Source organism: Lipophrys pholis, assembly GCF_963383615.2.
Source record: "Lipophrys pholis genome assembly, chromosome: 9".
NCBI lineage: Eukaryota > Metazoa > Chordata > Actinopteri > Blenniiformes > Blenniidae > Lipophrys > Lipophrys pholis.
In genome coordinates this window covers 15,938,204-15,950,656 of record NC_137639.1, presented here as the reverse complement: position 1 = coordinate 15,950,656, position 12,453 = coordinate 15,938,204, and the positions used below count along the sequence as shown (strand labels likewise).

The window sequence follows — 12,453 nt, the reverse complement described above, 5'->3', positions numbered from 1 at the left end:
ATATAAATAAACATAATAAATAATAATAATAAACATTGTGACATATAATTTAATAATGGCCAATAATGTAACAACCAATGTCATCTTGACCTTTTTCAATGTAATACAATCCATAACACGATCGTGAGCCAGTAGTGTAATACTGGCTTTCTTACATTAAGAATGGCCAGAATAATTACGTTATTGGCAGTTATTATATTATAATTGGTTGTTACGTACATCATTGATTTAAGTGAATTACATGCCATATCAAACATTCAATATTTTGATATATTGCTTGAAACAAAGTTGCTTAAAATATTAACTTTGATGACCACATTTGTGTGGTGAAGTAACAAAATCGTTAAGAGTAAAACATATATACACACATTGAAACTAATAGGGGATCAGTAGGAATGATGTCTGTTAGAAAAAGTTAAATAATACCACAAATTTTATAACTTCGAAACGCAAGAATAAAAAGAATGTAATAGCCGCAGTTGTTAATAATAATCGCATCACCAATCAAATCAAATGGAATGAATACAAAGGGTTTGGCGTTGTGTCTGGGAATGCAACCCGTAAGCCGGCATGTCAGGCAGACTTGACAGAACATGCTTTGTGAACGGAGCAGAGAGGCTTTTTACAGTAAATCGCTGCACTGTGAAGGGCTTTGATGCAGCCTAACACCTTGACGCTCTGAGCGCTACCTTTCCAGCACAGCCCTGCTACAGCCTCAACAGCTCTGTAAAGATTTAATAGGAGGCTCCTCACACTGTGTGCCGAGATGCCTGGCAACATCCCTGCAGCAGTAAACACTGCTCATTCGTGATAACTGTTTAACTACACTTCCCATGAGCAGAGGCCGCATCAGTGGATATGTGTCAGTATTGCTCAGGAGAGCAGTCAGCGCCTTCACAGCGACATGTTGAGACAAGGTGTGAGAAAAACACAGGCATTAATGTGCTGGTATTTTAGGAGCAGGCTCAGCTGTGTGGCAGTTGTCTTAACAGGTCGGTCTTCATCTGCAGGGTTTCATGGAGAGACGAACACACAACACAAGTCCACACGGAACGACACACACATCCAGGGAAGGGAGTTTAGGGCCTGTTTCGTTTCAATGCGTATAAAGTCTTGTCAGAGTTTGTTCTGAGTTGAGGAGCTGTACGTTGAAACTGTAACGACTGCAAGGCTTGAAAATGAAAATACACACGCACGCATGAACACGCTGCAGCTGAGATCATCAGAGTGGTGCAGTCTCGCCTGCTGTCTTCATAGAGACCTGACCACAGAAGCACAGTTACCGGAAATGCTCCATAAACACTGTCCTCGGTGAGTGAGTGAGTGAGTGAGAGAGAGAGAGAGAGAGAGAGAGAGAGAGAGAGAGAGAGAGAGAGAGAGAGAGAGAGAGAGAGAGAGAGAGAGAGAGAGAGAGAGAGTGTGAAATTCCAATGCGCGCGCGCGCGCACGCACGCACGCACGCACGCACGCACGCACGCATGCACGCACGCACGCACACACACACACACACACACACACACACAGAGATGCATCAACAGATCTTCCCACAAACCCGCACAAAGCTTTGGCTCAGGCAGGTGAATTCGCCAGCCAGAATCTCGCTAATACCCAGGCTTTCATCCATCTAAATAATGCTCGCTTGCTTTTAATGGTTTCTCATCCTTTCTTACTCATTCTCTCCCTTCATCCAATCTCACAGCGGGTTTCCACAAAGAAAGAAAGCTGCTTTATAAAAAGAATTCAATCCAAAATGAATAACCATCTGCTCTGATTTGTGGCTGCATGGGACATTTCTGACATGTCTGTATGTGGATACGATGCATTTGTTAGTGTGAAATGGTTGTAATCGTGTGTGATAGAGTGTGCGTTTTAATACACGAAACATTTTCTTAGGGTAAGCGATACACAAGTGCACACAAGACAGTTGTAGTTCCCTTGAGGACTCTTGAGAGGGGAAGAAAAAAAAAAGCGCTTCAACTTTGAACTTGCGCTTTCTCTCACTGACTTGTCTCTCCTCTCCTCCTCCGTGTCAGTTTTCCAGTAAGAAGTGAAGCTGACTCGCTGAATGCTGCAGGCACTGTGTCGCATCAAATGCACAGTATTAGTGATAATGACACCCGCTTATTGAGAAAACCACTAACTGCCGCTTTTCCGACAGGGACTCTGTGTGTGCGAGCATGCAAAGAATGTGAAGCGGCATTATTTGGTCTCTCTCAGGTGGAGCGCTCTGAAGTGCAGATGTTCGCATTACTCCTCAAATTGATTCGCCATACTGAAGGCTCTCTCTCTCTGTCTCTCTCTCTCTCTCTCTCTCTCTCTCTCTCTCTCTCTCTCTCTCTCTCTCTCTCTCCCTCTCCATCTTGGCTTTTTTCCTCAGTCAAACACAAAAGCACACAGGGTTTATCAGGACTCCACAAAGCAAAAACACCAGTATATTGCTTGGTAGCAGCCTCTAAACATGCACCCACAGGCATGCATGGTTGACAGTTTTGCACAGGCAGGATCTCAGCTTTTACTTATGGGAAAAAAAAAAAAAAAAAGCACAATATTTGCAGACTCAGATATGTCTGAACTGTTCTTTCTTCCCACACATTATTTGCCTCTTTTGTCTCTTGAAATAGGCTTAAGATGGCAATTTAACTCAGGAAGATCTGAAATCCCAATTCTTCGGATGTCTTATTACAGCGCCCCTCAATAAGCTGCCTTCGCTGTCTTTCTTGCCACGCATGGTTAGGGTAATGCATTCATTTCCTGTAGGGGGATTTGTGAGTAATTATGCACAAAGACATCCTCTCACTAATTAAGATGTAAAGACAGGGAGTTCAAGTAATCTGGGCATTTCACCAAGGCTCGGAAACACACAGTCCTTAAGGCACAGCGCTGTGTGTATTGGTGTGTTTAACATGTACCAATTAACCACTGAACGCGTGTTCTAACCTTTTGTCGGTGTGTAAATACAGCTGTCGGGAGTCCATATATGTACACTTTTATTCCTTGGCCGTGAAACCACAACAAAGCACTGGCTTATTTTTCTTTCATTTTCCTCTTTTAATGAAAGTGATATGTTTTCTTTCCCCCCCTCTCGAATGAAAGTCTATGTGCATCTTGTTAGTTATGAAAGCCTTCCAGCTTTGAAGTTACAAGATGTAAATAACTCAGATAGTGTGATGGACTGTTGACCGAGTGATTAGCAGCTGCGTGCATGTGCGCGTCAACCTAAATGTGTGCGGCACACCATTAATCAAAGTTACCAGTCATTAACTGCGGTACAGCAGCGAGGAAGCCTCTGCTGCCATAGGAACAGAATTAAGCTGCTGTGTCTCTCTGTCTCCCTCCCTGATGCAGCTTTAATTTGCCAAGCTCCTCTGTATCCAGGAAATACAATGAACACCCTTCGCCTTTGTTGTCTAACAGGGATTTTGACTGTGCATAGACAAGGCTGGCGAACAGGCGCGCACAGCCCAGACATGCTTTTGCAGCAGTTGTTTTCTTTTCTTTGTTCTCGATTTATTCTTTGTAATCCCTTCTTTCCTCTCCTTTTTCTGGCGCCTGCTCCTTCTCTCCCCTGTCCTCCCTCTGTCTAATTCACAGAGTTCCCTTTATATTTATATATTTTTCTTCCCCCTCCTTCCCCAAACCCACATGCTCCCCTTCTCGTCTGTCTCCCTGTCTTCTCCCAAGTCTTAGCAAGTCATATCAAGTGGCCTGCCAAATAATTAGATGGGACATTTGTTTGAAAACACATTTATAGAAGGGTATTATCCCCTCTCTCAGCCATTTTTTTTAATCAGATATGACAGCAGAATGCGTTTAGTATTTACCAGATAGACACAAAAGAGGGACATGGAAAGGAAGTGAGCGCAACACAGAGGAAGAAACAAAATTTCAAACATGTTTAACTACTGTGTAAGACTGGATTTTTATCAGGCGGAGTTACTTTGTGCTTGTCTGATACACCATATCTGTGCGGAATCTATTCCCATCCGTGCTCGCAGCTGACAATTTCAATTGAGCATAACTGAATTTTACAGGTTTAAAACATCAGTGTTGGCAGAAACCAAGATACCTGCATGATAGAAGCTGGGATGATAAAATCAGTCTGAAATATTGACTGTTTATATGTAAACCCAACTGCCTTTTACAGGGGAATACACCTATAGGGCAAAAGCATGTAGTAGCGTAAATCACACCCTCTAAATTGCAAATGCCTTGAAAGGAGAAAGTGTTGTGCGGATCACTGTCCAGATAATGTGACACCAAGACTTTTTCCAGCCTTCCTAATGCACTCATCTCGGTTCACTCTTTACTTGAATCGTTTGTATTTGCAAAAAACATGTTTGATAGTAAACATAAAATGCATGTTAACTTTATTATTTTATCTTTATTTTTTAACGAATACTCTGTAGTATTAGCAGCATGTACACACTGTTCTTTCACTCCATATTACAAATTTCAAGCTCTTTCTATTCCACATAATTTGGTCAGCTTTGCACAAAGACAGTGCTCATGATCACTCACTGCTATATAGACATTGACACTGACATATAGATTCAAAAACATGTGCAACTGAAGTGACATAAAAAAGGCAAAAACAAAAGAAGAGGCACCAGGATGCTAAACCATGAGGAATAACTGTTTTTCAGGGTGACTGTAACATGAATCTCGTTTGCTGTGCTGAGAAGTAAATCACCTTGTGGGAACAACTAAACCTATGAGACCACATTAACCAACACTGTACCTCGCTTCTGCCCCTGATTAAATCCAGTTACCTGTCCCATGACTACATGAATGTAAAATGATTACACGCTGCATGCTGAATGTCAGACAGACTTCAGCTGAGGCTTTGCATTGTGCTCAGGGCAAATCCCATGCAGGCTCAAACGCTTGTTACTGTAGCTGTATACAGCCCCTGGATAAAAGGGAGGAAACCTTGAAGTCTGCTGCGGGGATACGTTGGGCTTTTTGACAGTACGGAAACAGAAGACCCGAATTTGTGGGCGAGCGTCAATACGCTGACTGCTGCACACCTATACTTACAGTCAACATGTGAAAGTGTACAAGGGAATGTACAATGTGTGTGGGTGTGTTTTAAGTGTGTCTCACTCAAAGCGGCATGTGTAAAAGAGCGTGCTTGTAACAAAAAAGCCCAGAGAATCACTGTGAGACTAACACACAAGACACTCAAGACTGGCTCTCTGAATTGCTGTTGCAGTGAAATATATAAAATTTTTGATACTTTTGATACATCTATTATCCTATGAACGTGATTAATAGTTACAGGCATTCAGGTACTTGATTATCAGTAATTATATTAGCAGATATTAGTTAACACTGCTTTTGTAGAGGCACCTGCAGTTTCATTTCAAACCAGCAGGGAGCAACATTTTATTAGAGATTCTAGAGGTGGATCAGCTGAGCTCTTCCATCTGCTTCAGGGAGGCTATTCACAGCCTGATTCAGCAGAGTTTGGGTAAGATGTATGCCCGCACTCTTTTTTTTTTTTCCTGGTTTGGACATCATATGCTACCCTTGTTTGAAACTTAAAAAGGTTATTTGACCACAAGGCTCTGTGGAATCTCTGTAATTCATCCAGACATTTCAGCTCCTGCTGTTTTGACTTTCACTTTCTTTAGAGACCACCGAAGATCGTAAAATCTCAAAAATGCTGTTAAGAAAGCAGTAAAATGCAAAACAAAATAAGTTTTCTACGTTTTTGTTGCATAAGTCCCACCATAGAAAGTCCCCTATATTCTTTTTAAATAACTGACAAAGAAGCACACAGGGAAAATTAAAGATGGCAGACAAGAAAGATGCACAGGAGGTGGAGAAACATGGATTTGATTCCAATGGGAGACACTAACAAATCACACGTAAAACAAAGGAAAAGTGACAGTTCAAAAAAACTTACTGTAGGTTGCATAACATACTGTTGATGTGGCATCCAAGATGTACTCTGTACCTACAGCAGAGAAGAGAAAGCCAAGGCAAAGGAGTGACAATAAGAACAGACATAATAAATGAAATAGAAGACAGGAAGACAAGAGAGTAGTACAAAAGGATGGACATGAAAAAAAGTCATTTAAAAATGTTGGGATGGGCAAGAGTAGAAGGATGCAGAAGGGAGGTCAGGATGAAATGAGAGGAAAGGGAAGATCAAAAGGGGGATGGTTATAAGTGGTTGAAGAATTGAGGATGAGGGAACATAAAGAAGGACAATTGGAAGTTGGAATGACAGGAAGGGAGTGAAAATGAGGAGAAGAAAGAAAATTAATCATTAGCTCAAGTCTTTACAAGCCCATTTCAGAGCCTCAGTCCCTGCGGCAGCACGTCTTAAAGTATATTACAGCAGTAACCGAGGGTCCGATATACAGTATGTTATGCTGTAATTATTAGAGGATATGAAGACCACAGAGAGCAAAACAGTCTAACAATTACTGCTTCACACTGCAGGTTTCATCATCAAAGTCTGTCTTGGCCACAAATCATTACTTTCATCTTATCCTGCTATGGACTGCCCAACCTTAACATGAGGCGAAACAAGTCCCCGGAGACTCCTTTGTTACATGCGAGAAATGGTACGCATGAAAACTGTATCGTAATTAAGTGCTCGCTTGTCTGTCTCCACAAAGACAGAGTAATGCAAGGCAAGTTCATTTCTGCTTGTGTTCTCCCTCTGAAGGCAGGATGTGACTGTGAATTCTGCACTGCTGAAGATGTGTCTTTGCATTTGTCTTTCTCATTTACAGCACGACAAGTGAAAACCTACGGGTGGGGGAGGACTGGGGGTTTGTTTTAAAATCTATGTGTTTGACAAACTGAGGATCAAGTAGTGAGTCAACCTCTCGGAGAACCACAGCTCCGCTCACCAAGCAACAAGACTCGGTATGATTTGTGCGTGTGGAAGAGAGAGGATGCGACGCACGGGAACAGAGAGATAAAAGGAGCATTTGTGCCTAAGAATAAAAGATCGATGGGAGGAGTGCTGCAACATAAGCCTGTGTTTTATCATTGCGAGATTCAGAATTGTCTTGAATGGAAAGAGCTGATAACTCAATTTCTGGTCTTGACTTCAACCTCTGCTTGCTTGACCTGTAATTTCAGGGATTACAAAGACCCAAATGCAGGAAAAGAAACCCCAAAAATTGTGATCGTTTTACTTAATTGAACATGAGAAAACATTTTGAGAGGAAGGACAAGCCCTGCTGTGATTGTGACTCATTCAAACATACACACTCCTCCACACACGCAAACACATGAAATACTTCAAAATCCCCGGTCCTAAATATGATTACAGAGTTGTTAATTTCAATCAAGATGAGGCGGCTGCTATTCTGTAATTTCATTCCTTCAGCAAATCCCATAAAAAAAAAAAAAAAGCCAAAACTAACAATGAGTGTGTTTACATGGACATGGATATCCCAGTTATGAGGCTTATTGAAGATTTACATGAAACACAGAGAAATCTGCTCATGCAAATCCCCAGATACACATGATTGTTTTGTGGGTACGGAGGCCTGTACTCTATTTGTGCATGCACCTGCAATATTTACCAGCACAAACTGCAAATTGCTATACACATCTGCAACTGTTATTCTTTCAAGAATCCGACCTCAATTCTTCTAACGGGTGCGTTTGGAAACTGACATTTCATTTCTCTTCCTGATGACATATAACAGTGAGTAGTATCCACTTTTTTATTACCTTCACAGATGTAGCTTCAGAGATATATGTCTAAAGAAAGGCATATTTAAATCTTGATATAAATAATAATAAATTAAATCGTGAATACTATTTAAACTTTGTCAAATAATCTTTTATATTCTATTATTAATAATCTATTCTATAGATTCACAAGTGTGACACTGCAGTGGACCTCTTGTATTTGTTACATCTTCTTACAGCATCAAACAAGATGTTAATTGGTTGGAGGTTGCACTCTATCCTCGTTAATACATGCATTGAATAACAGACACTATAGCCGCCTTGCTAAACGTGATGGCTTAACGTGAAGGCTGATCAGAACTGAGAGCTGAGTCAGAGGAATGTGCATTCAATGAACCTTTACTAGTATCTGCAATAAAAACCTCAATCCGTCTTTTGAGTTGTAAAGATATTGGTTTAAAAACATTAATGCAACAACATGTGCTCAGACAACAATTCCAGGACCACTTTGGGGCACAAACAGATTACTCAGAGAAGTGACTGTTTATAATGTGGAATAATACATTTAATTAGATAACAGGTACTAATTACAGCATTGCTGCATTTCTTTATCACTCGCATGCTGTCTTAATTGGTGTAATGCCAGGTGGGTGGTTGCTTTTAGCTGATATGAGCTTTCTGTATTTAGCTGACAAACTGTTCCAGCACACACTAACAAGGTGCAGAGGAAGCAGCAGAAATGAGGATAACTTCTGCTAAAAGAGCAGTTTTAATCCACATCATAATTACATGGTCATTTTTGAAGCCCCGATCATGCTGAAATAGTATGAAAACTTGTGTTTCTTCCTTTGTAACAATGGTTCTTGGCTATAAATCTTATACCATTGGATATCTTCACTATTTCCTGTTTACATATTGTCATATTTGGGACATTTGTGGGATGGGGAGCAGAGCTGAATATGTGGGTTACACCCTTTGCCAAAAAAGCTTTTCTTTGTTGTTGCTACTCAGCTTCTTAAATCCCTGGGTGCTGAAAATCAGGTCTTAGATTGACGCCTCTAAATGCAGCGATATCGAGATGAAATTCTGCAACCAGCACAAATCCCATACCTTCAACAATGAGGGACCAAGTGGAGGAGAAGGAACGGAGTGACCTCAACCCCATTGGACATTTGAAGTGCCGTTCATGTTAGGATAACCAACAAAACCACATTGGCCGATTTGCAAGAAACGCTGGTTAAAGTTTGAGACGTCATCCGACAGCAGGCTGGTGATCGTCATGAGGAAAAGCCAGGCAGCGTGTGTCTTTTTCACATGTCACAAAGTGTTAGATTGCCAAATATCTCATTTCTTCAGACTTCAATCATCCAATCCACCAAACACGAGTCAAGAGCGAAGAAAAGCTGTTTGGAATTGGTAAAGATTTGGGAAATCAAATGCATGATACACCATTCATAAGAAAACTAAACAGGCTTTCTAATGGTATACGACTTATTGTCAAGAAGCACTGTTACAACAAACACATTATTATAATTTTTTTTTTTACTTTTCATGCTTAGTTTAATTTTTGCAGCTGATTAACTTTAACCAAATGCTAATTTAAAAGTATGTGCACCCAGTTTCGATTTACAGTTAAAAATTGTATGAACCATGAGGCTAGTTCTTGAATAATGTTAAGTTGATGAACAAAGGTGAGACATGTTGCCTTTGTGTTTAACTACAATATCTTGGTTTTTATTTCTACATGCATGCAAAAAAAAACAAAACAGGTTTAAACCCAATATATAACCCAATGTTTAACATTTTTTTTCTTTTCTCTTGATAAACATACTATGGAGAAAATCTGTTATGCGTCCTCCTGCTCAGAGTAATGCTGGCTACATTTCGTGCCTGCACTGGACTCTATTATTAAATGGGTAGTCATGGGATTCTGCACCATTAATGTACTTTTGTTTTTTGTTTACAGCATGCTACGTGGGTTGTTTGCTCCAATGAAAGTTTGCTGTATCTATATCACAATGACAATCAAACAATTGATTGATTTATTGATTGACTGGTTGATTGATTGTGTCACAAGGTAATAGAATTAGCATTAGTACAGTAGTTGGACAGATAAAACCATAGTGCTGCATAGTCCTTCGAGGTGCCTCCTTCCATTTTAGGGGCTTGATCAACGCTCAAATTTCAGACTGACCCATCAAAGTTGTGAGAGGTTTCACGTACCTGATATGTGGAGACAGGAGAAGCAGCAATGAAGGGTGTGTGAAGGGTCTGAGCCATTATTCGGTTGGTGGAGATGCTGTAAGGCGAGGAGTAGAACCTATGGAGGCATACAGGATAAGAAGCAGTTCACATTTAATCAGCAAAAGTACAGCAGCAGGGTATAACTGAGCCAAGATCTTCTTGAAAGTAAAAGAAGACATGCTTATGATAGAAATATAACTCCAGTCAAAAAGCTTCTGTGCACATAGATGGCAAGCTTTTCAAATCACATGCAAAGGTTAAATGAGCCTCTTGTCTCTGGCTTTTAATCCAGTGCACATCAAGATAACACTGACAAAATGGATCAGACATCATCAAGGCTGTCATGGAAACAATAAATATTGCAAGTTCACTCTGTGCCAAACCATCAAAGATGTCTCAGAATGAGACTTGACACTGCACCAGAGTACACATCATGTTACAAAGCAGCCTGCTCCACTGCTATGCATAATAATGAATTAGCACCTTAATGTGTGAGTGGGTGAAAAATTTCAATATTGCCCTTTATGTTTCCTCCTACGCACAGTATATCCCACTTTCTGGAGTCGGCTGCAGCTGTGGCATCTGCATTTCATACTCTGTTTACTTCTCCACCTATACCTTTGTTTGCCCTTCTGATTTTGCTCCATCTTCTTTTTTTTCCATTTCACCCCCTCAACCCTGCAGCGGTAGAATGCTGCGGCTCGCAGTGCTTTATTTATCATTGTGTACCTAGAGAGGACATGTTTCATCCGCCAGGCCGTGTTGCTGTGCCCGATCGATCCCAAAGTGTCTGTTGACTGAATAATGGAGCAAAGGAGAAGAGGGAAAAGAGAGGGGCCGAGGCACGGAGAGAAGCCCTCCCTGTATCAGTGTTTAACACTGGCGTGATTACATAAAGAGGCACTTGTCACAAATCAAGTGTCTCCAAATTGGGGGAGGAATGCACTTTCATACATTGTTGTCTCTTCAAACTGCTACTGACAACAAATTGTGACTTTTCAGCAGTATTTTATCCTGTGAGATCAGAATTACATCAACTATAATTTACAGGAGTAATAAATAGGGAGTGGCGCTTCTCATCTGAGACACACGCACACATTTCATTTTAAGGGTGAAACAGTTCCAAGGGTGTCCAGCTGTTCCGTTATTGCACTTTTTATTTGTCGGGTCAGCGATGGCACGAGACGTTTTAAACTTGGGCTGCGAGATGCAACCCTTTAGACATTTTTAAACCGTTGCAGTTGGGCCTTTAAGCATGCAGCTGGCTTCAAAACCGCCCGCGATAAGCTACAGAGCGTGATTGTACTTCACACAGACATCCAGCCTCCCCTGTTGGATTTTTATGCTCTACTTGGTGTGCTGAGGGCTTTGTAAGTTGTAGTTGCACATGGAAACCAGACCTGCAGTAGTAACTCTGCACTTTCAAAAACATGTGGTTGATTGTGCGAGCAGTTAGAAGCAGTGTAAGCTCTGGCTGGCGTGCAGGTTGATTAGGTTTCTTTATTTAAGGTGTGTTGACACAACCCCAAATTACTTAACTCCTTGTAGGAACATAGATTTGCTTTAATTTCTCCTTGCACCTTTTAACAAAGACTTAATTTGGGGTCTTTTGCATGCATTGTTTTTTTAAATCTACTGGACTGTAGGTTTGGCTGTACTTCAACCTCAGATGCTTAGGCTACAGGACTGGAACAAAACTAGGTTGATCTAAGTTGGAGTACAAACTAGGACATGTTTGTCAAAACAATAATAATGAGAAACAAACGCGGCAGTGTGGATCCATTTTGTTTTTAACAGTACAGTTAATGTATGACTTGCATTAGAGATACTGTATTATTGTCAGTGATGAATACAAATGAGGGAAGGCAGCCGGGATATTCAATATGGTTCTCTGATTGTGTTTATTGTATTTTTCATTAGAGTGATGTGTATTGAGAGAGAAGTAGTAGGCAGAGGAGAGATCCAAGGTTATTGATGAAGGCTATTAGCCCTGAGCAGCATGCTGTCAATGGGGACTCCAGCAAGGCTGTTTAAACAATGCACTAAACATGTAATTCTAAGAACATTATACAGAATTGAATTTAAAAAACCTCTGTGAATCTCTGCTGCGATCTGAATGTTCTGTCAGAAGCTTGTTCGGGAAGAATGGTGAATGATTTAGTATTGACCTTATTGACTTTTCAGCAGGGAGATGTGGGGAAGCATGCTAAATGACATATGACACGTGTGTGCGTGTGTGGGCAGAAAAGCCTGTAGAATCACAAGACACAAATAGAAAGAGGTAAAACAGAGCCTGGGAGAAAAAGGGAAGGATGGAGAACATAAAGACCTGAAAATACTCAAGATAAGCAGAGGGAGATTTAGGAGAATAAAGAAGAAATGGTAAAATAGTCACCCCGATAAAAGAGAGGACAGATCACAAGCCAAGGCAGTCTGGTCCGAACACATGTTTCACATTCGAGGAGACTGGCATCAGTCTCCAAAAAGCAGCCGTCCTCGAGCTCAGTCGGGCTCGCACACCTGTAATTGATTCGTACCCTTCCCCTC

At 41.0% G+C, this 12,453-nt stretch overlaps 1 protein-coding gene across 2 annotated transcripts in view; it reads right to left on the bottom strand.

Annotated features, from left to right (window-relative positions):
* LOC308114564 (RNA-binding motif, single-stranded-interacting protein 3-like) overlaps positions 1-12,453 on the bottom strand; it is a 120,752-nt gene that overhangs the window by 5,509 nt on the left and 102,790 nt on the right. The window contains exons 10-11 of one of the 2 annotated variants that reach the window (XM_080471554.1): positions 9,886-9,982; positions 5,909-5,959 (exon numbers count right to left, since the gene is read on the bottom strand). In XM_080471554.1, coding sequence (XP_080327680.1) covers positions 5,909-5,959; positions 9,886-9,982 — 148 coding nt within the window. The remainder of the gene's footprint in view (positions 1-5,908; positions 5,960-9,885; positions 9,983-12,453) is intronic. The other variant, XM_080471555.1, reaches the window with a different exon arrangement.